The 27,112-nt window shown below is 35.2% G+C and overlaps 1 protein-coding gene across 1 annotated transcript; it reads right to left on the reverse strand.

Moving 5' to 3' along the window:
• Positions 1-3,022: 3,022 nt before the first annotated feature.
• LOC104093090 (uncharacterized) lies at positions 3,023-11,612 on the reverse strand. Its single transcript, XM_070191747.1, has 5 exons — positions 11,237-11,612; positions 10,293-10,421; positions 5,133-5,297; positions 4,084-4,389; positions 3,023-3,392 (listed from the first exon to the last, which is right to left on the reverse strand). The coding sequence occupies exons 1-5, from the start codon at positions 11,528-11,530 to the stop codon at positions 3,201-3,203; spliced, it is 1,086 nt and encodes a 361-aa protein (XP_070047848.1). The 5' UTR covers positions 11,531-11,612; the 3' UTR covers positions 3,023-3,200.
• Positions 11,613-27,112: the final 15,500 nt, after the last annotated feature.

The following is a 27,112-nucleotide window of genomic DNA, read 5'->3' on the forward strand; positions in this document are numbered from 1 at the left end:
GTCAGGGTTAGACACAACACTTACCTTGTTCCGAAGGCCACTTAATTCTTAATCACAGCTTTTCCTTTGGAATTCACCTCCAAACCACTCGTATCTATTTAAAATTGACTCAATAATATCAAATATTGCTAAAGGAATCAATTATATTGCATAAATTAAATTTCTCAAATTTTCCTCCAAAAAGTCGAAAAATCGACCCCGGGCCCGCTTGGTCAAAATCCGAGGTTCGGACCAAAATCCTTTTACCCATTCATCCCCGAGCCCGAATATATAATTGGTTTTGGAATTCGACCTCAAATTGAGGTCTAAATCCCCAAATTTCCGAAATTCCTAGTTTCTACCCTAATCCCTAATTCCACCATGAAAACTCTAGATTTTAGGTTGAAACTTCAAGAAATATAATGGGTAATTGAAAGAAAATGGTTTAAAATCACTTACCAACAATTTGGGAAAGAAATGGCTCTTGAAAAATCGCCTCTCACCGTTTGGTTTTTGAGAAAAATAAATTTTTGGCTAAAATCCCATTTTTGGATTCTGTTAAGTGCTGGGCGACAATGTTCATCGCGTTCGCGAGAGCACTGTCGCGTTCGCGAAGGGTACTGGCTGCCAATCCTTCGCGTTCGCGATGGTTACTCTCCCCTGGCCTTCGCGTTCACGAGGCATTGTTCGCGTTCGCTATGAAGGAACGACTGACTCCCCCTCCCCAATGCCTAACACTACGCGTTCGCGATGGGCTTGTCGCGTTCGCGAAGGGTAACGCCCCCATTGCTTCGCGTTCGCGACCAAGCCTTCGCGTTCGCGAAGAAAAAATCCTCAACTGCCAAGTTTACTCTTCGCGTTTGCGAGAGTGCCTTCACGAACGCGAAGAAGGACATGCCAGAACACAGATTCTGCAGAAAAAACATATTTCCAAAGTCCAAAACATCCCGTGGCCTATCCGAAACTCACCCGAGCCCTCGGGGCTCCAAACCAAATATGCACACAAGTCTAAAAACATCATACGGACCTGCTCGTGCGATCAAATCGCCAAAATAACACCTAGAACTCTAAATTTAGCACCAATTCAAATGAAATTCTCAAGAACACTTTAAAATTTCTATTTTCTCAACTGGACGTCCGAATCACGTCAAATCAAATCCGTTTCTCACCAAATTTCACAGACATGTCTTAAATATCATAATGAACTTGTACCGGGATCCGGAACCAAAATACGGACCCGATACTAACAATGCCAAATATTAATCAATTCTTAAAAATAAATAATTTCCAAACTTTTAATTTTCATCAAAGATTCATAACTCAAGTTAGGGACCTCCAAATTCGATTCCGGGCATACGCCCAGGTCCCATAATTCGATACGGACCTACCGGGACCATCAAAGTACGGATCCGGACCCGTTTACCAAAAATATTGACCGAAATCAATAAAAATCAATTTTTAAGGCATAAATTCTTATTTTCAACCTAAAAACTTTTTGAAAACCTGCCCAGACTGCGCACGTAAATCGAGAAGGGTAAAAATAAGATTTTTAAGGCTTAAGAGAGAAGATTCGAGTTCTAAAACATAAGATAACCTTTTGGGTCATCACAGAAACATGCATCCACAATCATCTTAAGAATAAGAGTCAATTCCATGAATAGTCATTCTTGTTATGTAAATTACTCAAGAAAGTCACTTTTTTTAGGACAATAAAATCACTCATGTTTGCCTATATATCTCAAAAGGTCACTACTCACTCTCTCTCACTAAAATAATTTGCCATGTCATTTAATATACCTATTTATACAAGAATACTTTTTACCCGCAAAATAGTACAGTTAAATTTATAACATGGTTTATGGACAAGCGAATCGATTTGACCCAAAAATAGTAAATAACTAAGAACAAAAGTAAGATTATGAAATGGAATTAGAGGAAATATAATCCTGGCTAAGTGTTTAGCTTCTCCGACAACAATGACTAAAACAAAATTAAAAATAAAAAAGAGAGTAAGCAATTTTATAATTTGAGAGCAGAATACAACTTTTGTACGCAGAATATTTCGTCTCTACGAATGATGCTAATTCTCCTGTTTGTAGCTTTATGTAAGGAGACAAGATTCCTAAATCAAGCTCTTCTTGAATGAGAATAAAAAATATCATTGATGGCTGCATAATAGTTGGGTATAAATGTGGATATTTTTTATAACGTCTGCTTATTGAATGCTATCCGATATCAAATCTTTATTGTCGGCTACCCTGCCTTCGGGATTCATCCAACACTAATCACATACTTGCATCCGGTGCCAGTTATTTACTAACTCACGTCCCAGCAGCCTTTCAGTTCCACGTGTCACTTCGTCATTCGTCCAACTGTCACTAACTAATTTTACCCCATACAGAATAACCTATTTTTTAACCCACAACAATTCTATCCAAGATCTAAAATATATGTTAAATAACTATTTTTTAAGGATCACTTTTCAAAAGTTTATTATGATAATGGCTTTAAGGCAATATGAGATTTAGTAGTAATTAGGAGAGGTAACTATCGTACCGAGAGATTTTGTTAGTTGGGACAAGCCATTAATCAAAGTCATGTGACACATAATTTGAAGCTTGACCTCTAATGGACAAAAAGCTGGTCAAACTTTCAAATATTTAGCCCAACGAAATAAAATGACAAGTTAAAAAAATGAAGACTAGTTTGGCTAGGTTGGAATGACAATATAGTGATAAGATTCTAAATTTCTTTTATATCTTAAAATGAATATCGAATATCGTAATAAAAACTATCTCAAAATACTAACAAGAAATAGGACCGTTAGAATCAATGAAAAAATTATCACAAAAGACTTTTTGTGACGATATTAAGATCCGTAAAATTAGTACTGTAATTGAAAATTATATGTGACGATCCTTAGAAGTGGTCACAACTAAAAATAAAATTGACACAAGAGTAGCAAAGATCAACACAAGAAAAAAAAAATGCAAATGTGTGATTTTATTATCCAAATGGGCATTTTAAATGATATGGCAAATGATTTTAGTGAGAGAGTATGAGCAGTGACTTTTTGAGATATATAAGCAAACATGATTGATTTTATTGTCTTAAAAAAATAAAAGTGACTTTCTCAAGTAATTTCTACAACATGGATGACCATCTAAAGAATTGATTCTAAGAATAATGAACACTATAATTCTCGATAGAAATATTATTTGTCAGTACTTGATCAATCCCAAGCTCTTCAACCAGGGAAGCACCTCGGACAAACCTTCTTTCAAGCTTCTGGGATGGTAATCCAACTCTGCTTTCGCCTTCTCACAAGAGTAAGCCCACTGATGTCTAGCCGCGGAAACAGTTTGTTCAAGATGATGTATAACGAGGTGATAAGAATTAAGGTCCAATGCAAGCTATAATCAGGCATAAAAAAGAAAGAAATGAAAAGAAAGTAGGTCAGCAAAAAATCACCCTGCCTAGAACATGAAAATCCCATCAATGTCACCACCTGTTTTTGGCCAGGTGTGAAAAAATTTGACCTGCTTATGTGCTAAATGATGTCTACTTTTGTTTGGTGGAGCAAAATACAATTTTTTTTAATAGTTTCTTAAAGAAGCAAATGTTTTCCAAAAAAGTAAGACCAAGCAAAGTTGCATATGTACTGCTCTAGTTATGCAAATGCGGAGCCCAGAAGTAGAGACTTAGCTTGAGAAATAAGGAGTCGGGAAATATGCAACATAATGATGGCTGCCATACATATTAGATACATAAATATTAACCTGTAATTTAATTTATAAGTATAATTCCGAACTATAAGCTGCAAAAATGAAAAAGGTCTACTAGACATGCTAAGAAAACAATTTGTCACACTTAGAACCAAATAAGAAGGCGCGATCTGCAGTAATTTAAGCCGGTGAAGTGACAAGAACCTTAAAGAAAAATAGGTAAAAAGCTAAAGCCCAATGTTTCTGTCATTGTGACATTGATGTATTAAACCAAAAGTCACCACCGTTTGGTCTCGAATCTCATACAACTTAAGACATACTCCCCTAAAGAAAATCCAGTATAACAAATGAAAGCATGAAACGTCGATCTGTTTCTTACCGGAGGACTGATTAGAGGAAGCTTTCCCGTTAATTTGTAGAAAAGAACTGATATCCAGCCGTAAGCTTCAATAATTAGTAGGGGGATTCCAAATAAAGGCCTTCTTGTCTGAGTGATCATGGCAGCTATGTCGAAAACTTCCTTAAATGACGCATTCTCCCCAGTAAGAAGATACCTTTCACCTGGTTTGCCTTTGTCCATAGCTGCAATATGCCCGTCAACCACATCATCAACATGGCTAAAAGAATACCTCTCATTTGCTTGGCCAATGTAACCAGGTAAACGCCCACTAAAGCGTTCAATTATCTGACAAAATCATGTGAAAACTCAATACCACATAAATTTCATGTCTGACACATCAAATTACAGCAGCTAATTAGTAAAATTGCTAAATCCTACCTTCACAAAGGCAGGGTTTATGCTGCGTATACACTACCCTCCCCGACCCCACTTGTGGGATTTCGACCGGTATGTTGTTATTGTTGTTGCTAAATCCTACTATTGCAGCATGACCATTAACCTGAAGCACTGTTTTCTCTTTCTTTCGTTTACAGGTAACGTATCAAACAAGGTGATACAGAGTCCCTCAAAGTTTATGTTTGTGGAACTTAATCCCAACATTTTTTTTTTGGGTACTAATACCCTTCAAAAAAATTCATCGAGGAATTTTTCCTACCGTTCGAAATTGGTTTAATTCATAGGAAAAAAATGCAAAATTCCTGATTATCTCCTTTTTACCAGCATTCCTCCTCTTCTTCCTTCTCATTTCCAGGAAACAGAATTAATTAACAAACACCCCTCTTACAGAATGAGGAGTTTGGCATCATTGAACATGTTATAGTCTTTGGTGAAGCAGTCATTATGCATGAAATGATAGAACATCTACAATTTATTAATCAACTACAAGAACATTGCCAAGGTATAGCTATGTCCAAAATCCATAACATTAAAACGAGTTATTTTGATCCTAACCATCAATTGAAATATAATTAGTTCCAAACATCAAGCTGAATCCAAGAAGGGGAGAGGAAGAAGGATGAAATATTTACCATACGCGCAACGATATTTGCATTTGTGACCTTTCCAGGACCATATATGAGTCCTGGATAAACAGGCACTATCGGCATTCCTTCAGACGCAGCATCTAATGCAACTTTATCAGCAACAACTTTTGATTTCTCGTACTCCGTACAGAAGAACTTTCCAGTATGAGTCTGTATAGCATAATATTAGTCAAACATTTTCACCCAAGGATGTAGTTTATGTTGCGGAAGCCGAATATACAGAGAGTGATTAAATCACAATTACTATATCTAAAGGTAGCTAATAAATACTAGGTGAGACAATAATAAAAAGAACACCAGAAATTAACGAGGTTCGGCAAAATTTAATTTTTGCATAGTCCTCGGACACAATCAACTCAAACTTTATTTCACTCCAAAAATACAAGTGAAATACTACAAGAGAAAAAGAAGATTCAAATGCCTTAGGAGATAAGAATGCGAGTGAGAGATGTTTACAAATGAACAAAATCCGTACTATTTATAGAAGGAAAATTGTCTTAATAATGTCATGCATGACATTATATTAAGTGTGATCATGCAATGTAAATGCATGAAAAATGCATCTACCAATTTCTTCCTAAAAGGAGGTTTCAAACGTTCATACTAGTTCACATTAATCTTGTTAAATTCAACAAATCTCCACCTTGGCAAGATATCACTTTTTTCAATTTTCTCTCACTGATAAATTTTGATTATGTCTTCAATTTCAATATTCAAAGTTCAATAATGTTGATCAAGTTTAAACAATATTGAAACTTGATCGCAGTCACTACTTTTGTTAGCATATCGACAGGGTTGTCTGTAGTCCGAATTTTCTGCACCGTGACTCCACATTCTTCTATAATATCTCGTATAAAGTGATATCGAACATCAATGTGCTTCGTCCTTGCATGATAAACTTGGTTCTTTGCTAATTGGATAGCACTCTGAATATCACAAAATAGTGTGATGCTTTCTTGACCAATACCAAGCTCTCTAAGCAACCCTTGAAGCCAAATTACCTCCTTTACAGCCTCCGTAATTGCCATGTACTCTGCCTCAGTAGTAGACAAAGCAACCGTTGACTGCAAAGTAGACTTCCAACTAACTGGTGCATTTGCAAAAGTGAAAACATAACCAGTAGTTGATCTACACTTGTCCAAATCACCCGCATAATCCGAGTCACAATATCCAACCAGATACTGACTATCTTCCTGCTAAAAAATCAATCCAATATCTACAGTATTACGAATACACCGTAGAATCCATTTCACAGCTTGCCAATACTCCTTTCCTGGATCATGCATATACCTTCTTACAACTCCGATAGCATGTGAAATATCAAGTCTTATGCAAACTATTGCATACATCAAGCTATCAACAACATTCGCATATGGCACACTTGACATATACTCTCGTTCAACTTCATTCTTCGGTGACATAGCAGCAGTAAGCTTAAAGTGAGGAGCAAGAGAAGTGCTAACCGACTTCGTGTTCTCATTCATGCCAAATCGATCTATTACTCTCTTCAAGTATTCTTTCTGAGATAGATAGAGTTTCTTTGAATGTCTATCTCTTTTTATCTCCATGCCAAGAATTTTCTTCACCTCACCCAAATTCTTCATCTCAAACTCCTTTCTTAGTTGAATTTTCAACTTCTCAATTTTCTCTTGACTTTTGGAAGCTACCAACATATCATCAACGTATAGGAGAAGATATATGAAGGATCCGTCTTCAAGCTTGCGCAAATACACACAATAATCGTATTTGCTTCTTCTGTACTTATGCCGGAACATAAACTTGTCAAATCATTTGTACCATTGTCTAGAAGATTGTTTCAATCCGTACAATAATTTTTTCAATTTGTACACCATATTTTCCTTTTCAGCAACTTTGAATCCTTCTACCTGAGTCATATAGATTTCTTCTTCCAAGTCTCCATGTAAAAATGCAGTTTTTACATCTAACTGAACTAGTTCCAAATTCAACTGTGCTACCAAAGCCAACAAAACTCTAACGGGGGAGTGTTTCACGACCGAAGAAAATACCTCATTGTAATCAATTTCCTCCTTTTGAGCGTAATCTTTGGCCACCAATCTTTCTTTGTAGCGAACGTCTTCTTGGTTAGGAAATCCTTCTTTCTTTGCAAATACCTATTTGCACCCAATTGCTTTCTTGCCCTTCGGAAGATTGGCCAATTTCCATGTGCAATTCTGATGAAGGGACTGCATTTCTTCATTCATGACAATCCTCCATTTATCTTCTTTTAAACTTTAGATTGCGTCTTTATAAGTGGTAGAAACACCATCAGCTACAATTGAGGTTGCACAAGCCATCGTCTCTATGAGACGAACATGTTTCTTTATTGTTTTTTTTTGGCTTGCTGGTTGCTATTGATTCAAGTTGTTGTTGGGGGTTCTGAGTTAGAATCTCCCCTTCCGCTGACTCTTTTTCCAGAAAAAAATCTTTTATTGTTTCCTTGTTTTCTCCTTGTGTTGGAAAAATTAATTTTTCCTCAAACTCCACCTGCTTTGAAGCACCATCAGTTTATTTGACATCTTCAAATGTTACCTTATATGTTATAGTAGATTCATCAAAGGTAACATCTCTGCTGAATATAATTTTTCGTGTCTCTCGACACCATAATCGGTATCCTTTGACTCCAGAAGTAATCCCCATAAATATAGCTTTCTTTGCCCTCGGATCCAATTTTGACTCTTTCACATGATAGTATGCAATTGAGCCAAACACATGCAAAAAATTATAATCTTCAGCAAGTTTTCCATACCATTATTCAAATGGTGTCTTGCCTCCAATAGCGGCAGATGGTAGACGATTAATGAGATGGCATGCATATATTATTGCCTCAAGCCAAAATTCTTTGCCCAAGCCAGCATTGGACAACATACACCGAACTTTCTCCAGCAAAGTCTGGTTCATGCGTTCTGCCACTCTATTCTGTTGTGGTGTATTTCTGACGGTGAAATATCTTAAAATGCCAGCATCTTCACAAATCTTATTGTAAAGATAATTTTTGTATTCTCTACCGTTATCTGTGCGGAGACACTTTATCTTTCTTCCTGTTTGAGCCTCTATCATTGCCTCCCATTTGAGAAAAATTTCCAATACCTCATCTTTGGTTTTCATAGTATACACCCACACTCTCCGGGAAAAGTCATCAATAAAGGTTACAAAATAGTGTTTCCCACCTAATGAAGGTGTTTTGGAAGAACCCCAAACATCAGAGTGAACATAATCTAAAATACCTTTAGTATTGTGGATGGCTGTTCCAAATTTAACCCTTGTCTGTTTCTCCTTGACATAGTGCTCACAAAACTCTAAATTGTAAGTTTTTACTCCTTTTAATAATCCTTGATCTGATAAAATTTTCAAGGATTTTCCTCCAGCATGTCCCAAGCGCATGTGCCATAGCTTGGTTGCTTCTGCCTCCTTGTCATCACTGGATGTCACTGTTGCTGTCCCAATAACTGCACTACCGTGATAGTGGTACATGTTATTATTTCTCCGAATTCCTTTCATTACCACTAGTGCACCGAAGCATATTCTCATTACCCTATTTTCTTCCATAACTTTGAACCCCTTTGACTCTAGGGCTCCTACAGAAATGAGATTTTTCTTCAATTCCAGTACGTATCGAGCATCAGTTAATGTTCTGATCAATCCATCATGGTTCCTTAATCGGATTGAACCAATACCATATGCGGTAAGATGATTGTTGTTTGCGGTGTGAATAACTCCACATTTTCCTTTTTGAAAATAAACGAACCAGTCCCGGTTGGGACACATATGATAGCTACAAGCTGAATCCATCGACCATATGTCACATGGTTTGAATGGCTCAGTTGTAACTACTGAGAAATCAAAGTCGTCACAATCAGCTACATTTGAATCCATGGCAACCTTCCCATTATTAGGTTTGGCCTTATTTTTCAACTTTAGATAGTCTTTCTTCCGGTGCCCCTTTTCTCGGCAAAAGGCACATTCATCTTTGCTGGGTCTGGATCTTGACTTGGATCTTCCTTTCTTTGTTCTCATATGATTGTGAGAACGACCTCTCACGACTAGTGCTTCTTCTTCCTCACTATTGTCCGGTTTCTTTTCTATAGCAATATCTAGCCCTTGTTGAAAAAGGACATCAAGAGTCTCAGCTTGCCACATCCCGAAATATCCTGACCCGTCGAAAATTTCAACTACAAATTTTGCATTTGACATAATTCTTGTCATAAGTGAAGATGCCAATGACGTATTACTGACACCCGATGTGGACTTTTCATTTTTATTATCTCTCATTTTTGCTACATATACTATTTATTTGCTGACAGTACAGAACACCAAAGTAATTCTTTTCTGATATGAAAGTTCAGACTATGCTGCAACCACAAAGCATACTCAGATAGTACCTTGGCTCTGATACCAATTGTTGTGGAAGCCAAATATATAGAGAGTGATTAAATCACAACTACTATATCTAAAGGTAACTAATAAATAGTAGGTGAGACAATAATAAAAAGAACACCAGAAATTAACTAGGTTCGGTAAAATTTGATTTTTGCCTAGTCCTCGGACACAATCAACTCAAACTTTATTTCACTCAAATAATACAAGTGAAATACTACAAGAGAGAAAGAAGATTCAAATGTCTTAGGAGATAAGAAGGCAGTGAAATATGTTACAAATAAACAAAACCCTTGCTATTTATAGAAGAAAAATTGCCTTAATAATGTCATGCATGACATCATATTAAGTGTGATCATGTAATGTAAATGCATGAAAAATACACCTACCAATTTCTTCCTAAAATGAGGCTTCAAATATTCACACTAGTTCACATTAATCTTATCAAATTCAATAATTTAGTGGTCAATGAATTAGAGGACAAGGTCTCAGGTTCAAATATCAGTAAAGACAAAAAATACATAGGTGATTTCTTCCCATCTGTTCGCCTAATACTTGTCCCTGACACCACCATCATACAAAGTATAGCTTTCGGGCCTCTTATTTTGGGACTAATATTAGGTTAGAGGTGACGATGAGACTCAAAAAAAAAGACTTTGCTTGCTCTGAAACGTGAACCATCTCAACTAAAGAAGGAATAAATCTAGTTATCAATATTAGATCTTTAACACATTAAATCAGCTTTTATACCTGAGTTTCATCGGCAACATATCCATCAGTTGACCCCAAGGCAAAAAACGACGATGTGTACGCAATTTTCTCTATAGTTCCCGTTTCTTTATAAGCTTGTAACACATTCTTCAAGCCTCCAATATTGACCTATAGATGCAGTGCAATAACATTGATAAGTATAAAAGAAGCTTCAATGGATATTTAAAAGTATCACACATAAAACAAAACTATCATTCCACCGTCATTTACTACTCAGTAATATCACAATAGACTATTCTTATAGGCTATCATTGCACCATCAATTAATCCTCGTAAATATCACAAAAACTCAATTCCTTCCGTCTCCTATTATGTGTCGTGTTTTTCTTTTACACGTCCCTTAAAAAATACTAATTAGGAAAGGAAATAGACTATTTTATACTTATTTATGTCTTAAGATATAATTTCTCTTCATTAAATATTTATTCTATTTATGTGTTATCTCTATCTTCAAGAACAATTTTGTCTTGAACTTCTGACAAATAATTTGAGACAACTATTTTTAGTAACCATGACTATGAATATGAGACGGAGAGAGTACTCTGTTAGTTCTAATTTAGATATCATACTTTTCTTTTTAATATGTGCTAAAAATATTTATACTTCCTTATTTACATACAAATATTATGATAGATTTATAATCACACAAATGCGTTGTGCTTGTTTTAGATCACAATTTTTTTTTAAAAAAGTCTTACATAAATTGAGAATAACACGTGAGCAGAATTTTTATATCCTAATAAAAAACAGTAAGTATTTTTATGTATACCCGATTATTCCACCGTCATCTACTTGTATATGTCTAATTACCACGTGTAACCTACTTTTCTGCCCCAACACTGAAAACTGATTTTTTTAAAGTACCAACATTTCTACGAATAAAAAGTTTTCTTCAGGCGAAACGCATTATATACTGTGCTCACTGAGAATAATCCAGATGGATCAGGAAGCCATAGCTCGACCAATGCAGCAGCATGAAAGATGACGTGGCAACCGGAGCAGGCTTGAAGGAGTGACTGATAATCTGTAACATCTCCAAACACAAGCTCTAGGGTTCCGCCGCCGCTTCCGCCATCAGTAGGCGGAGGTAGAGAAGATAGGTTGCTTGTATGGCGAACGAATGCCTTAACATGGTGGCCGGCGTTGAATAACTGGTGGCAGAGCCGTCCACCCAGGTAACCAGAAGCTCCGGTTACCAATATCACCGTCTTGTTCATTTTCTGTGTACTTGTCACGTTCTTAGCCAATCATTAGACCAGAGGTCAGTCTTTATTTTTAGCTCACCAAGTTGGTATTCGTACTTCTCGAAAACTACTTTGTTGATCGGTAACAAAAGAAAAGAAGGGCAGGAAAAAACAAAGAACATGTGATGAAATATAGCTTGTTCACATAATAATTCATTGTACGGCCGCGGCTTATAGCCTAAAAAGTATTTTTCTTTTCAAAAATTAAGATATTTAGTCAAGTTTTTAAAAAAAAAAAAAATTTCAAACTTTTTTTGAAAAGCAGTCTTAAAAAAAATATACTTAGCAATATTTTTTAGAAATTTGATCAAACATTAATTGTATTCAAATTAAATTAATTAGTCAAACACAAACAACCTTTTACTATTTTTTTTAAAAATACTTATGAGAAAAGTACTTTTCAAAATAGTCATATTTTAGAAGCTTGGCTTCCAAATATGTTATTAGTCCAAAAAAAGGGTTGGGATTGACTGCCTCAACTATCATTTTTTCATTTAAGCTCAATTTAAATCATTATTATACTAAATAATAAAATTTGAAAATAAATTAAATATACATAAATAACACTCTCCCTATTTTATTTTATGTTGATAGATTTACTATTTAAAAAGTCAAAGAAGGTTCTTTTTAAATATTTTAAATTATTAACTCTTGTGGCTTATAATACTTTTTATATAATTTTAAATATGTAAATTTTATTTCAAATATTTATTTCTAAAAATTAATCAACAAGAACCACGTATTCCGAATTATGTTACATAAAGCGAAATGAATAATAATTATAATAATAACAATAATAAAAGTTCTTTAACAAGTCGAATACTACTCCTACTAGTAGCACCACTTATATGAATCTTTTTTTTTTTTCATTATGTGCTATCTTTAGAGTCCGCACTGATATATATAGGTGGCGATACTTATAGATTTTGATATTTCAATGATTAAGATAAATGATTTCCCATAAAATGTTTTTTCCCCTCAAATATCAGTTAATCTATCTATCTATCTATCTATCTATCTATGTTGTATTAAAAATACGAAACTCCTTAGCGAAATGTTATTCGCTTTTTTTACCCTTTAAAAATTTATTTTATATTGGATAAAATTATAATTTACCCTATATTCCTAATTTTTAGAATTTTGAGATCAACTAAAATTTTGTTTATTACATTATTAATATGTAAGAAGTCCTAATATTTAGGACATTAAAATTTAATAAGAGTTTTACCTTATATAAATATTTTTCTAGAATTCCAGTGGAGATGAAGCAGAGTGCGGAAAATTGCACCACCGTCCACCGTATTTAATTTATAGCTTTTTGTTGTTGTTTAATAATTAAATTTTGAACTACTAGGATATGTTTTTCTTTTTTTCTTCTTTGCCCTCTTCTCCCCTTTGGTTAGTGTTTTAAGAGAATGAAAAGGGTATCAAAAAGAAGATTTTAAAAGAGTTAGTAAAATTGTTGAACCAATGTTATTATGAAAAGGATTATAAAAGTTGCAAGTAGTGGGTCCTACGTATCTAACCATGACGAATCATAACATATATGGTTATTAAGACAAAAGTGACACCCATAAAATATTCTAATTTCAAATTACTAATATTTTTTTTTTGTACAACTTAATTTTAGTTTGTAACTTAAATAAATATTAGTATTTGATAAGATCACGAAGAAATGAATATAATTCACTATATGTGTGTCAATTCCTGATCAGTTTATAAGAACCTGAATTTTTACTTAATATTTATTTTGGTTTAAAAACATGCTTTGTATGTTTTTTAAAAAATATTATTCTCATCAATATAAGACACACGCATTGATACTAGTACTATATTAAAAACAAAAACCTCCTTAGCGAAATATCATTCGTCTTTTTTACCGTTTGAAAATAGAATTTATACTGGACAAAATTGTGATCTAAGTTGCTTTCAATTATTGAGGACTTTAAAATTAATTAAAATTTTGAATATTAAATCATTTCTTTTTTGAATTATATGACAATTCTTACTATTTCGAAATTAAAGTCAAGTAAGATTGAACTTATCATTCGCCTTTTTTACCGTTTGAAAATAGAATTTATGTCGGACAAAATTGTGATCTAAGTTGCTTTCAATTATTGAGGACTTTAAACTTAATTAATATTTTGAATATTAAATCATTTCTTATTTGAATTATATGACAATTCCTACTATTTCGAAATTAAAGTCAAGTAAGATTGAACTTATACACACACACATATATATATATATTAGGATACGCGCGTTGCGCGTGTACCTTGTCTCAATCAGTATCAAAATTTTATATTATAATAAAATTTATGTTTGAGTTACAAAATAAAATTTTAAAAGTAATTAAGTTCCTGAAATGATTAATTGTTAATCTTATTTAATAGTCTTAGGATACGCGCGTTGCACGTGTACCTTTTCTCAATCAGTATCAAAATTTTATATTATATTAAAATTTATGTTTGAGTTAGAAAATAATATTTTTAAAAGTAATTAAGTTCCTAAAATGATTAATTATTAATCTTATTTATTAATTAAATAAAAGAAGAAACTCGATCTCAATATAAAGTAATCAATTATCTTTACAATTCCCAACTCCGCTCGAAAAGTCAATAAAGTCAACCCCAGGCCCACGTGCCCAGAACCTGACAAAACTCACAAAATCCGATAACTCATTCTGATACGAGTTCAACAATACTAATTTTATCAAATTCTGATAAAGAATCGACCTCCAAATCTTCATTTTTCGTTTTTGAAAGATTTTGCCAAAATCTCATTTTCTTCTAATTGATTCACTAATAATTGATGAATATAACCATGGAATCATGAAATATAATCATTTTCGGATATGGAATACTTACCCAAGTCGAAATCGTGAAGAACTCCTCAAAATCGCTCAAAAATCGAGCTCCAAAATCCAAAACGAAAATGGAAAAATGACCAAGTTTCGATCCTTAAGTCTTCTGGCCAGATTCGTATTTGCGGACAAACACTTGCGAATGAACAATAAACTCCAATGATCAGTGTCCGCAATTGCGATGAACAATGTTCGCAATTGCGAATGAACAGTGCCTCACTAGAAACCAGCAAACCCAAACTTCTCCGAAATGATTCGAAACCACCCCGAAACTCATCTGGAACCTCCCGGACATAAATCATATATGCATTTCAATCATAAAATACGCTACGGATCTGCTCGCGTACTCAAAATACTAAAAAGGGATCATTTTGACCCGATATTCACCATGGTCAAACTCCAAATTTCTTTACTTTACTAGTCTCTCAAACAATGACCCAAAATACACCCAAGCCCCTCGGGACCCGGTCAAATCATACCAACAAGTCCCAAAACATGATACAAATTTAGTCGAGACCTCAAATCAGATCAAACAACGCCGAAACTACAAATCGCACCTCGAATCGAATTATGAGTTATGAAATTTCCAAATTCTATAATTTGCGCCGAAGCGTATCAAATCAATCCGGAATGACTTCAAATTTTGCACACAAGTCATAAATGACATAATGGACATGTTCCAATTTCCGAAATCGAAATCCGAGCTCGATATCAACCAAGTCAACTTCCGATCAAATTTATGAATATTTCAAAACTTCAACTTTCCAACTTTTCGCCAAAAAAATGCCGAATTGTCCTACAGACTTTCAAATCCAAATCCGGACATACGCCTAAGTCCGAAATCACCATACGAAGATATTGAAATCATAAAAAATTCTATTCGAGAGTCGTTTGCTCAAAAGCCAAAATCGGTCAACTCTCCCAACTTAAAGCTTCTGAATTGAGAATTTTCCTTCCGAAACAACTCCGAACTTCTTGAAATTCAATTCCGACAATACGTACAAGTCATAAAACATGAAGTGAAACTACTCTAGGCCTCAAACCGCCTAACGACGTGCTAGAGCTCAAAACAACCGGTCGGGTCGTTACAGAAATATCCTAATTAAATCAAAGTCCTAATATTAGGCAAAGTCGATATGACGATTTATCATATATGAAATCGTTTCTTTGAAGAATAATATAGCATTAGAAGGGTATAAAAGTCGATAAGTATTTCAAGAATATTTTCGTCGTTCAACATTTAACATTTTACATTCATGCTTTTATAATATACTAGTCTTTAGGGTACACGCGTTGCGCGTGTATCCCGTCTTAATGAATGTACAACTTTTCAAGGAATTATATAAATTTTATGTTTGAGATATTATAAAAAGAAAAGTTAAAGAAAAAAGTATACATTTTTAAAAATAATGATTGTTGATTCTATTTATCTAATTATTCAGAAACTGTGCCCTATTGAAGTCCAGTATTTTCCTACACATATGCAGTATTTCCCTATTTATAATTTGTAGATGAGTGTTTTTATTTTTGAGCTCCTATATTACATATATAACTATAATATTTATATATTATTCCTTATTTATAAGTAGTACTAATTATTATTTAATGATTATTCTTTCATTTTAATTGGTCTTAGATATGTAAGGTAAAAGTTGAGATATTTATGTTAGTGTTAAAATTTATGTGTTGATTCGACATTTGCCTTCAATTTTATGTGTTTATTTGAATTGAAGTGATAAATTCGTTTTAAATATTAGAATTTCGTACATAGTTCAAATAAGTAAGAGTTTAATATATAAAAGTTAATTTATTTTAAAGTCCTAAAAATTAGGGAAATAATTAAATGACTATTTTGTCTAGTGTGAAATCTAATTTTAAAGGATAAAAAAGGTGAATGATATTTTTCTAAGGGGGTTCGTGCTTTTATAAACAAATACTAAAATTAACTACTGGAGTTTTAAAAACAAACCTAACAAAAAGAAAAAGAAAATTTTAAAAACAAAAACAAAAAAATCTAGTGCAATCTTACAAAGTGGGGTCTGGAGAGGCTACAGTGTATGCAGTCCTTACCCCTATCTTGTGAAGATAGAGAGACTATTTTCGATAGATCCCCGGTTCAAGGTACAAGTGAAAAGAAGCAGACACAACAAGTAGTAACAACAACAAGATAAGGTAATAATGTAATAGGATAATCGAACCGAAAGAACCGATATATAGTTAAAGAAATCTACAGATAAGAAGATACAAATATGAGACTACTAGTGCTACCAGCATGCAATTGAGACACTCCCGTATATATACTAAACTTTTACCTTAATTCCCAACTTCCACATCCTCCTATCAATGGTCATATCTCTAGTAAGCTGAAGTTGCGTCATATCATACCAAATCACCTTTCCCCAATAATTTTTAGGCCTACCTCTACCTCTCCTCAGCCTCGCCATGGGCAACCTCTCATACCTCCTTATTGAGATATCTATGCACATTCTTTTAATGACCCGACCGATCATTTTGCTTTCTAGATTCTCGTTCCTCTGTTTGAGCCTTACCATATGTGCTTTTACTATTTTATGACTTGAGGGGATGGTTGGTTTGGGGAAGGGTTTGGGTTGAATTCGGAACACTTAGTTCCTTAATAATAGCCTAATGTGGCCACATTTGACTTGAGTCAACATTCCAAGTAAATGATCTTGGAACCGAGATTTGATGGTTCCAATAGTATGATGATTTTGGACTTGGACATGTGTTCGGATCGAGTTTCGGATGATCCAAGAGCATTTTGACGCTTAATGTTGGAAGTTGGCGCCTTGAAGGTTGTAGAGTTTCTTAAATTTGGTTTGTAGTAGACTTTGGTATTATCGATGTCCGTTTGGGATTCTAAGCCTGGGATAGGTTCGTATGGTAATTTGTGATTTGTGCGTAAAATTTAGCATCACTCAGAGTTGTCTAAGTGTGATTCATCGCGTTCAGAGCTAGTTGAAGAAGTTTGAAGTTCGCAAGTAGATTAATTTAGTTTTAGGGTGCGATTCTTAGTTATGATGTTGTTTTAAGTGTTCCGAGGCTTCGAGCAAGTCCGTATTATGTTTATGAACTTGTTGGTACAGTTGTCCGGGTCCCGGGTAGCTCGGGTAATTTTTAGACCACCCGGAGCTAAGTTCAAATTTCTGAAATTTGATGTTCTGGTTTCCTTCTTCGTAAATGCGGAGAAGGCCTCGCTCCTGTCTTATTTGTAAAGAAGAAGGATGGTTCTATGCGGATGTGTATTGATTACCGCCAGCTAAACAAGGTTACAGTGAAGAACAAGTATCAATTGCCACATATTGATGACCTATTTGATCAGTTTCAGGGTGCCAGAGTGTTTTCTAAGATTGACTTGCATTCAGGCTATCATCAGTTGAAGATTCGAGAGCCAGATATCTCGAAGACTGCTTTCAGGACTCGGTACGGTCATTACGAGTTCCTTGTGATGTCTTTTTGGCTGACCAACACCTTAACAACATTTATGCACTTAATGAATAATGTATTTCAGCCCTATCTTGATTCTTTCATCATTGTGTTTATTGACGACATTCTAGTGTATTCCCGCAGTCAGGAAGATCATGAACATCACCTGAGGACTGTGCTTTAGACTTTGAGAGAAAATAAGTTATATGCAAAATTTTCAAAGTGTGAATTTTGGCTTGATTCAGTGGGATTTATGGGCCATATAGTTTCGTGTGAGGGGATCAAGGTAGATCCGACGAAGATTGAAGCAGTGCGAAGTTGGTTCAGATCGTCCTCTGCTACGGATATCCGGAGTTTCCTTGGTTTGGCAGGGTATTATCGTCGATTTATAGAGGGTTTCTTTTCTATTGCTGCATCTATGATCAAATTGACCCAGAAGGGTGCTCCGTTCAGGTGGACTGAGGAATGTGAGGAGAGCTTCAAAAAGCTCAAGACAGCTTTGACTACAGCCCCAGTATTGGTATTACCTACAGATTGAAGGTCTTATATTGTGTATTGTGACGCGTCGCGTATTGGTTATGGCAAAGTGTTGATGCAATAAAGTAGAGTGATTGCCTACGTGTCCAGACAATTAAAGGTACATGAGAAGAATTATCCGATCCATGACCTTGAGTTAGCAGCTATTATTCATGCCTTGAAGATTTGGAGGCATTATTTGTACGGTGTCCATTGTGAGGTATACACCGATCACCGGAGTCTACAACATATGTTTAAATAGAAGGATCTTAATTTGCGGAAGCGTAGATAGTTGGAGTTGCTTAAGGATTATGATATCATCATTCTCTATCATCCCGGGAAGGCCAATGTAGTGGCCGATGCCTTGAGTCGTATGACGGAGAGTTTGGGCAACTTAGCATATTTACCGGTAGCAGAGAGGCCTTTAGCCTTAGATGTTCAGGCCTTGGCCAATCAATTTGTTAGATTGGATGTTTCCGAGACGAGCTGAGTTTTGGCTTGTGTGGTTCCCAGACATGGGAATTACATGATCATGGCTGGGTGAAAATCAACACAGATGGGGCATCTAGAGGAAATCCAGGGAGGATCTTGATAGGCTTTGTGCTACGAGATGAGGAAGGTGATGTCAGGTATGCAAGGGGAAAGGAAATTCAGGAGACTACTAACATTGAAGTAGAAGCATCTGCTATTCTTGAGGCTCTAAGGTACTATGTGCATCATGGATACTCCAATATCCTAGTGCAAACTGACTCGATGTTAATGAAGAATGTGATAGAGGGAACTTGGGATCCACCTTGGGCAGTAACTGCATATTTATAGGAAATAAATGAGCTTTTGGGAAGGAGAAATACTAGATTCTCACACATAATGAGAGAAGGCAACAAACTTGCGGACTATCTAGCCAATTATGGCCTTGATAATGGAGATTTTGAAGCACGCTCATTTGATCAGCTGGAAGCACAAGGTAGAAGGATAGTTAACAATGACAAATGGTTATGTCCATATTTCAGAGTAAGGGTCAGGAATTAGGTGCAATGGAAGTCAATACTGGGGGGAGAAGTGAGCCCAATGATAAGGAAACATACTACCATAATACTCAAATCCTTATGGAGGAGAGTACGATGGACTGTTTTATTACTAACAATGGGTTCTTTTTTGCAGGAAAAATTAATGTATCCATGCCTTTTCCTTTGAGGAAACTTCAATTGGTGGTATTAGTAATATGTACTTATTACATTGGAGGAAAATCAAAGATAAGCACAAGCATGGAAGATACAGATCATGAAGATATACTAGGGCTAGGGATCAACGAATTCCATGTTTATCTGCAGATTTTATCTAGCCCTAGTCAGCAGCTCAGTCCATGGAGATACAAGAGAAGCATCAAACAAATAAGGACATTTGCAGCACCTGTGCATCTCACTACATGGCCCAGCTTTGCTATGCTTTTGATCAATGACACGGATAGCATCTGTTGGATGCGAAAAGGGTGCAACCAATACACCATAGGAGAAGCTACTGTATCTATGCCCTACTTTCTGCTGCTGGTTATTAGTACAATGTACTCATTCCGGTGGAAAGGAATTAAAGGTAGGCACAAGCATGGAAGCGAGGACGATTTTGAGCATTGCAGTGTGGACTCTCATGTATAGAAGGAACACACAAGAATGGGATTACAACTCAAGTCTGCCAAGAAATTTAATGAGAAGTATGCAGTATAGGCATTCAAAAAAGGGATCAATGGATGTGGTGTGGAGTCAACCCAATGCATTTCATTACTTCAATATCCCATGAAAGGAGCCACACAAAGTCTATTGCAAAACATAGATAGAATTTATACGCATTAATCCTCAAACTACACTGTTTCAACTACGTGCAAAACTTCTGCATCGTAGAAACTACATATGATGTGTGTGTTTTTGCTGTATTGGTTTTGATTGTAGGTGATTTACTGGAAGTTACAAGTCAAGAGGAAAACAACATTAGCTATGACACAGAACATCCTACACAAGAGTGGGATAAACAGGACAACAAACCGCGGGACAACGAGGAAAGACGATTAGCTACTTCTACTGGTAGGCCATAAAGGAATGACATTATGAGATGCATTTACAAGAAAGGAATAGAGGAATGTAGTGCACTGGATCAATCGCATCTATCATATCAATTGTACAAGAGGAAAAGGGCCACATGCGCTTCAGTGGTGATCATTTACCATGGCTAGATTTTAGTTTGCGGATTTATTTTTAGATACATTATGTACTATCATTGTTGAGTTTCTTCCTCAACCTTAATAATAGGAGCTATATAGTTAGCAAAGTCTATTTCTTCAACATTGTAAGACTCCCTGACATTGTTTTGTTTTGTTTTTAAATATTTATAAAATAGCTACTAGGCACAATGCCTAGTAGTAAAATTTGCTTTAAAAATCAACTTCTAGCCTAATATAGAAGCCCAATCCGAAAAGGACCCAGTCCAAACAACCTCTTCAATACCTGTTGGCAATACGCCCAAACCTCTGAGGACCAATCAAATTTTGCCACGTCACTGCTCTCAAAGCAATCACACAAGAAGCACCCATACATATGAGTCTTTAATCTATTTAATCAGAGGAACACATTTTATCTTTTTTTTCCTTTAATTTTAACGCTGGCCAGATCCAATCTCTACCGTTGAAACACAAAGATCCAACGGCCCTCATATTTCCTTATCAAAAACATTTTAACCCCAAAATATTAGGACCGTTGATCATAAAGATCAACGGCTAGATCCTATCTCCATATCTTAAACCTAGAGATGATCACCCATATTCTCTCTAACCCTAATTATTCTAACATTGAACGGCCGCCCCCTTTCCCCTTCCTCTCTCCTTCCTCTCAACCTAACAGACCCGTCAATCTCAAACCTTGCACTAAAAGTGCAAGGTCATGAATCATGACTAGAGATTCGTCCTTCCTATCTACTATGTCCGCAATTCTCGCCGAATATTTCCCCTTTCACCGATCAAATTCAAATACCCCTAATCTGAAACCCTAGCTTAAACATGAAACTTCAAAATCAATGAATTTCCTTCACGCTACATCAAATCAAAGCATGAATGTAGTTCTTTCTTAGAATTCATCATGAGTATTCGATGTCCAGAGGTCAAACGTAGTGACTTTTGGACAATAAAGCCTTAGCCGATGGTTTTTCTCGTCAATGATCCATTATGAAATTTTAGTCACTCGGGTAAAATCTCTCATTGATTTTCACCTCTGCATTCCCTGATTTCCCTTGATTTGCTTGCATCATCTAGTAGTCGTCATTCTTCACTACCATTACTTGAATCTCCTGAAACCCTAAGGCTCAATGGCCACTATAAATAGGAGCCTTAAATGCTATCACCTGACACACCTAACAACACCTATCATCTGAGAAATTAATACATAATATAGTATTGTTTAGGAATTTTTTATTAAAATTCAAGTTCTTGCTCAATCTCTGCTTTTTTCTCTCTTTCCGGTTCTGAGATTGCTCACTAATTGAAAGTCTGAGCTTTGGGTTACCTGAACGGATATTTTGAGCACTTGTTCGGTTTGCTTCCCTAAAAGAGGTCAGTAAAACCTCAACCATATTATTCTTTGTTTGTTTGAATTATTAAGTATGGATTGTTCTTTTATCTCTTATTAAGTGATGTTATTACTAATGTGTTAATGGTTGATTGTTTTATACATTTGTTAATGACATGTGGTTGTTAAATAGATTCTGAAATCATGAATTTCCTTAAGTTATTGAAATTAGAGTTATGTATTGGCCCCAATGAACACTCGATGACTTATCTCTATTGTTAAGTTTTGAAACATCCTGAAAACTCTCAAACTATCCTGATATTTAGTTTTGGATTTTTCTGATATTTTGTTTGTACTGTCATGATTGTTATACAAACTTACCTTAGCTATTACTTGTATTTATAGTGTCTCATCTGACAAATTAAACTTAAACAAATATGAATCTGTTTAGTGATAAGATAAGATTGTCATCTTAGTTTGGGATCGCTAGTTTATGACACTTGAACCTATATTCTTTTTCTGGTATGCCTCTCTAATTTTGTTAACTCTTAAAAGGTCATTGACTCTCTGATAAGCATCATGATTGTTTGATCATACTATGGAAGCATGTTTTAAGCTAACTAGACTTCTGTACCATTCTTGTGTGTATTCTGAGATTGCTATACACTTAACTTAAGCTATGAGGTGTGGATAAGATGTGTTTATGTTCTGATGCCTCAAATTTTTTTCTCAACTACAAACATTAAGTTTCAATATATCCAAAATTCCTCACTTGCTTTTCCTAACAATATCTTTAATGTAATCACTCCTTTTTTCTGAAATTCATGAGGTAATATTGTTAATTGAATTATGTTAACACTTGTATAATAGTATGATCCCTGCTAAATGTATCTTGTAGGTGTTCCCTAGTATACACTGCACTTATTTGTTCTTCAAATACTTCTGCTTGTCCCTCCTAATCATAAACATGTCCATGTTGTCCTTAGAACTTCACTGAGCTCAACTGAATGAACTAGACTTAGCTTGTGAACTTTAAGTGAATCTTCTATTGCTACTGTTTGGGTATAATAGTATGTTTTATTCTCCAATGAGGTTACTATGAGTTTAAAATCTCTTAGAAAGAAGTAATCATGATATTGGCTTTAGAGTAAAACATGACTGTTAGCCTGAGACTCTGTTAATACTCTTTAGAAGTTCTAATTTAGGTTGTGAATCTGTGACCCTGTTAATACCTTTTAGAAGTTCTAATTGTGGTTATTGTTTTATATCTCTGTTAATACTCTTCAGATGTTCTAACTATAGTTGTTAATCTGCACTCTCCTAATACTCCTTAGAAGTTTAACTAAAACTATTAGTCTATATTATTGTTAACACTCTTTAGGAGTTTCAATTGAGATTGCTAACTTGTATGTATGTTAGAAGTTAATACTTAGTCATAACAATCCTTTGACTAATATTATTGAAAGTTGTTAAGAAAAATGTATCTGTGCTCATGGTTTGTTACTGATTTGACTATGTACTCCCCTATCCTTAAGACATATGATCCAAGTGCTTGGGTTCCTAACAATAATGTCATAATGCCTTTGTCTCTATATGTGTTTGAAGCTAATTTCTTTTGAGCATTGCCGAACATATCATTCACAGTGTATCATATACTTTTGTTAGATTGTGGTTACAGTCGGATAATTGGCTGTCTTATGATCCTACAGTATTCTATATTAACTATTACGGGAAATGCACATATACTTATGTGGTATGGTATCACGGTGATATTGGGATCTATATTGAGATGCCTTATTGGCACCTAAACCTGTAGGGAAGAGTGGGTGTGAATAGTTAGGGGGATTTAGGAGTAGAGTTTAGTTCTTGGTTGAGCTACTCTCCCCGACACAAGTACTACCCTGGGCCTTGAGACCCTTGGGAACTTTGACGTGTCAGGGATCCAAAGAGAGCTCTGGCCATGAATGGAACTCTACCCTTAGTCTCTAATCTATTGATATTTATTAATCCCTTTAGGTTTAGTTTTTAATGACAACAAAGGTTTTCAATGTGAATCACTTTACCATATGTGACCCCACACTAGTTTAATTTTCATATTCTGGATTATTATTATTAATTGTTATAATTTGTTTAGGCCCATACTAGTTTATTGCACGTGTAATTATATGCATAGGGTAGCATATCTAACAACCTTCTTTCTTTTTTTGAATATGTATTATGATTGGGCCTGCCGAGTTCTCAAAGAAATCAGGCCCAAGCCCTGTACTTGCGCATATGGAAGTCTGAAGTTTGCTGCTGTCTGTTCTTGCTATTTGCTGGGCCTACCTCTTTTCAGGCCCAAACCAAAGTCCTTCCTTTCCCTTTACTGCTTTATTATATTTTGCTATCCTTTTTTCTCACATGTATATGACACTACACTTATCATATCAGATTAAATGATTTATGTAGGGAAGCCCTAAAAGACATAAGATTAAATAAGCATTAGACTTAACAGTAAATAGTTTTAATTCGTTAATCATATTTTTTTTATACCATTAATCTCTACTAATAATTTTTTACGAAGTCTTTTGGAACTAAAACAACTTTAGCAAAGGATAATTTTCTCATTCAAAAACAGACACGGAATCCAAATTAGTTTTTAATTGAGCTTTTCTATAAGAATATAATTAAATAAGTGTTGTCACCCGCCAAAGGCTTCCAACGATTTCTTCAAAGTAAAAATGAAGTTTGAAAACCAAGGTATATCTTAAACCTATTTTTTTACAATACTTTTACTTCACTAGAGTTACAAAAATAACCATATTCATTTAAATACAAAGTGTTTACAACTTAACCCCATCCATATGTTTTAAACAATATACTCTTTCAAAACATTATCTTCAAGGCTTTTCGTCAACCTATATCCTTTTTTTATAAAACCTACACATCCTCTTTTCAAGTATTAAGGTCTAACTTAGATATATATAGTATGTTGTACCTCTAACACTAGTTAAAAACAGTATAGAAAACTAATCCTTTAAATCTAGTCTAACTCCTATGGAGCTACCGGATAAATATAGATTTTAACCACTTATTAGTACCCTCTTGCTTTAATTTTACTCCGAAAGTGTTGATTTTTGTTCCCAATACTAATGATATTGTGCAAATTGCAGGAATGTTGGAGACTTGAACTTCAATGAAGAAATCTAACTCAAAAAGGATGTTCCTGCTCATAAGGCAAAAAGGACCGCAACAGGCTAAAAGTGTGTTCCGCAGAAGAAAGCGCAGACCGCAGAATTCTCTCTGCTACCGCAAATCTGGTGTTGAAGCTCAGATGATGATTGAAGCAAAATACGGACCGCACACAAATTATGCAGCCGCAAAATATGGTCTCACTAACAAAAACTCAAAAAGTTCAGAGAGTGTACAAAACGACTAAGAGTGAAGCCTTGCCAAAAGTGCAGCCATAGAAGGAAAAGTACGGCCGCAGAAGCTTAAGTGCAGTCGCAGAACAAATTGTGCGGCTGTAGAATTCCCCAACCCGCAGAACCAAGTAAACACCGGACTACACATAGAATTGGGCGGTTGCAGATCCTCCCGAAAGGCATTTTTGTCAGAAAGGTTTTGGCCACTATAAATAGACAGAAACACTTTTTAGGGCAAGTTTTATAGTTTTTTGAGCTCTAGCCATTGTAGTTTACTACTTTTGATAATTTGTGACTAATTTGGGCTAAAACCACATTAGTTTATCATTTTATGTTTTATATTATGGCTTTAATTTATAATTTGTGACTAATTTGGGCTAAAACCACATTACTTTATCATTTTAAGTTTTATATTATGGCTTTAATTAGTGTTTCTTCTTTATTTTCTTCCATTTTTTTTTATGAGTAGCTAGATATTTTCTAGGGTTGTGAACCAACCCTAGTGTGTAAACTTTATGAGTAATTAATCTAATATTTGTTTATGATTGGTTATTTGTTATTTAGCCTTGTTCGTGCATTATTTCTAGAATTAATGATTGCAAACATTGATTCATGCCTTTTTGACTTGGTTCTTACTTGAGAATGCGGGACTTAGTCTAAGAAAACATGCCTAAAAAGAAATTGGGCTAGTTATGGTTTTGGCTCGTCTAGTTAAAGGGTTTGAACTAGAGATAGGGAAACCTCGACTTGAGCTCTTATCAACTATTTGACTAGATACTCAAATTGGGCTTGAGAAAGCGAAATTGAGCAAAATCACTCTATAACTGATACGTATTTAGTGGGTAACTTAGAGTTGAGAGCTATAATAGAGCGCGATCACTAAAACAAGCATTAACGTAATTAACCCATTAGGATAACACCTAGGTGAAGGTTACATTCCTAGGCCTTCTACCCATTTGAAAAATAATAAAAATATTTACTCAATCTCTAGTTTCTTTTCTCTAGTTAATCATTGCTAGTATAAATTGTAGAAGTAAATTACAACACCCTCTTGTTTGGAAGCGTAATTGAGCTATTTCATCTACGCTCATCAAGTATACACCCTAACACCCATATTTAACTCCCTGTGGAAATCGACACCGATTCATTGTCAGGTACTATTCGTCCAACGACCGTTTTCACTCATTGTTGAGTGTGGATTGGCCGTGGATCAATTTTTGGCGCCGTTGCCAAAGAGTTTTAACGATTTTAGCTATATATTTGAGTGTGTTTTCAGAATATCTTCTTTCCCTTCTGTGTTACTAACTCTTTGAAGAAATCATAGGTACAAACATGTCGAACAATGAGCTCAGAAATATGCCTTTGGGAGACTTGGACGGTGAGGAGGAACAACTCGATGAGATACCTCAAGTGTCACAACCTAATCGGCGAGGCTGCATGCCACAAGACAACGTGCCAATACCACTTCCACCTCCACCATCTCAACCAAGTGGCTCAACACCGGATATTGCCTAACGAAAGTTATGCTAGTGCAATAGTCCCTCCCCTTATTAGGGCAGGCAACTTTCAAATCACCAATATGATACTCACTTTGCTTGAGCAACAAAGCTTCTTCACCGGTGCACCAACTCAAAATGCTTACAAACATTTGAAAGGCTTTGTGGATACATGTTGGGGGAGCAAGCAAACTAATGTTTCTGAGGATGCATTGAGTCTAAGGCTCTTTCCCTTCTCTCTACGGGCTAAAGCTTTAGATTGGTTAAAACGTTTGCAGAACCAT

Source organism: Nicotiana tomentosiformis, chromosome 12 (genome assembly GCF_000390325.3).
Source record: "Nicotiana tomentosiformis chromosome 12, ASM39032v3, whole genome shotgun sequence".
In the NCBI taxonomy this organism is placed as follows: domain Eukaryota; kingdom Viridiplantae; phylum Streptophyta; class Magnoliopsida; order Solanales; family Solanaceae; genus Nicotiana; species Nicotiana tomentosiformis.

Bases quoted from the DNA above. Each gene is read 5' to 3' on its own strand.
- LOC104093090 (XM_070191747.1), bottom strand. From the start codon at position 11,530: ATGAACAAGACGGTGATATTGGTAACCGGAGCTTCTGGTTACCTGGGT. The intron at 5,298-10,292 runs GTATAAAAGCTG...TATGCTATACAG, and splicing joins ATGTTGCCGATGAAACTCAG to ACTCATACTGGAAAGTTCTT. The intron at 3,393-4,083 runs GTAAGAAACAGA...GCCTGATTATAG, and splicing joins TTCCTCTAATCAGTCCTCCG to CTTGCATTGGACCTTAATTC.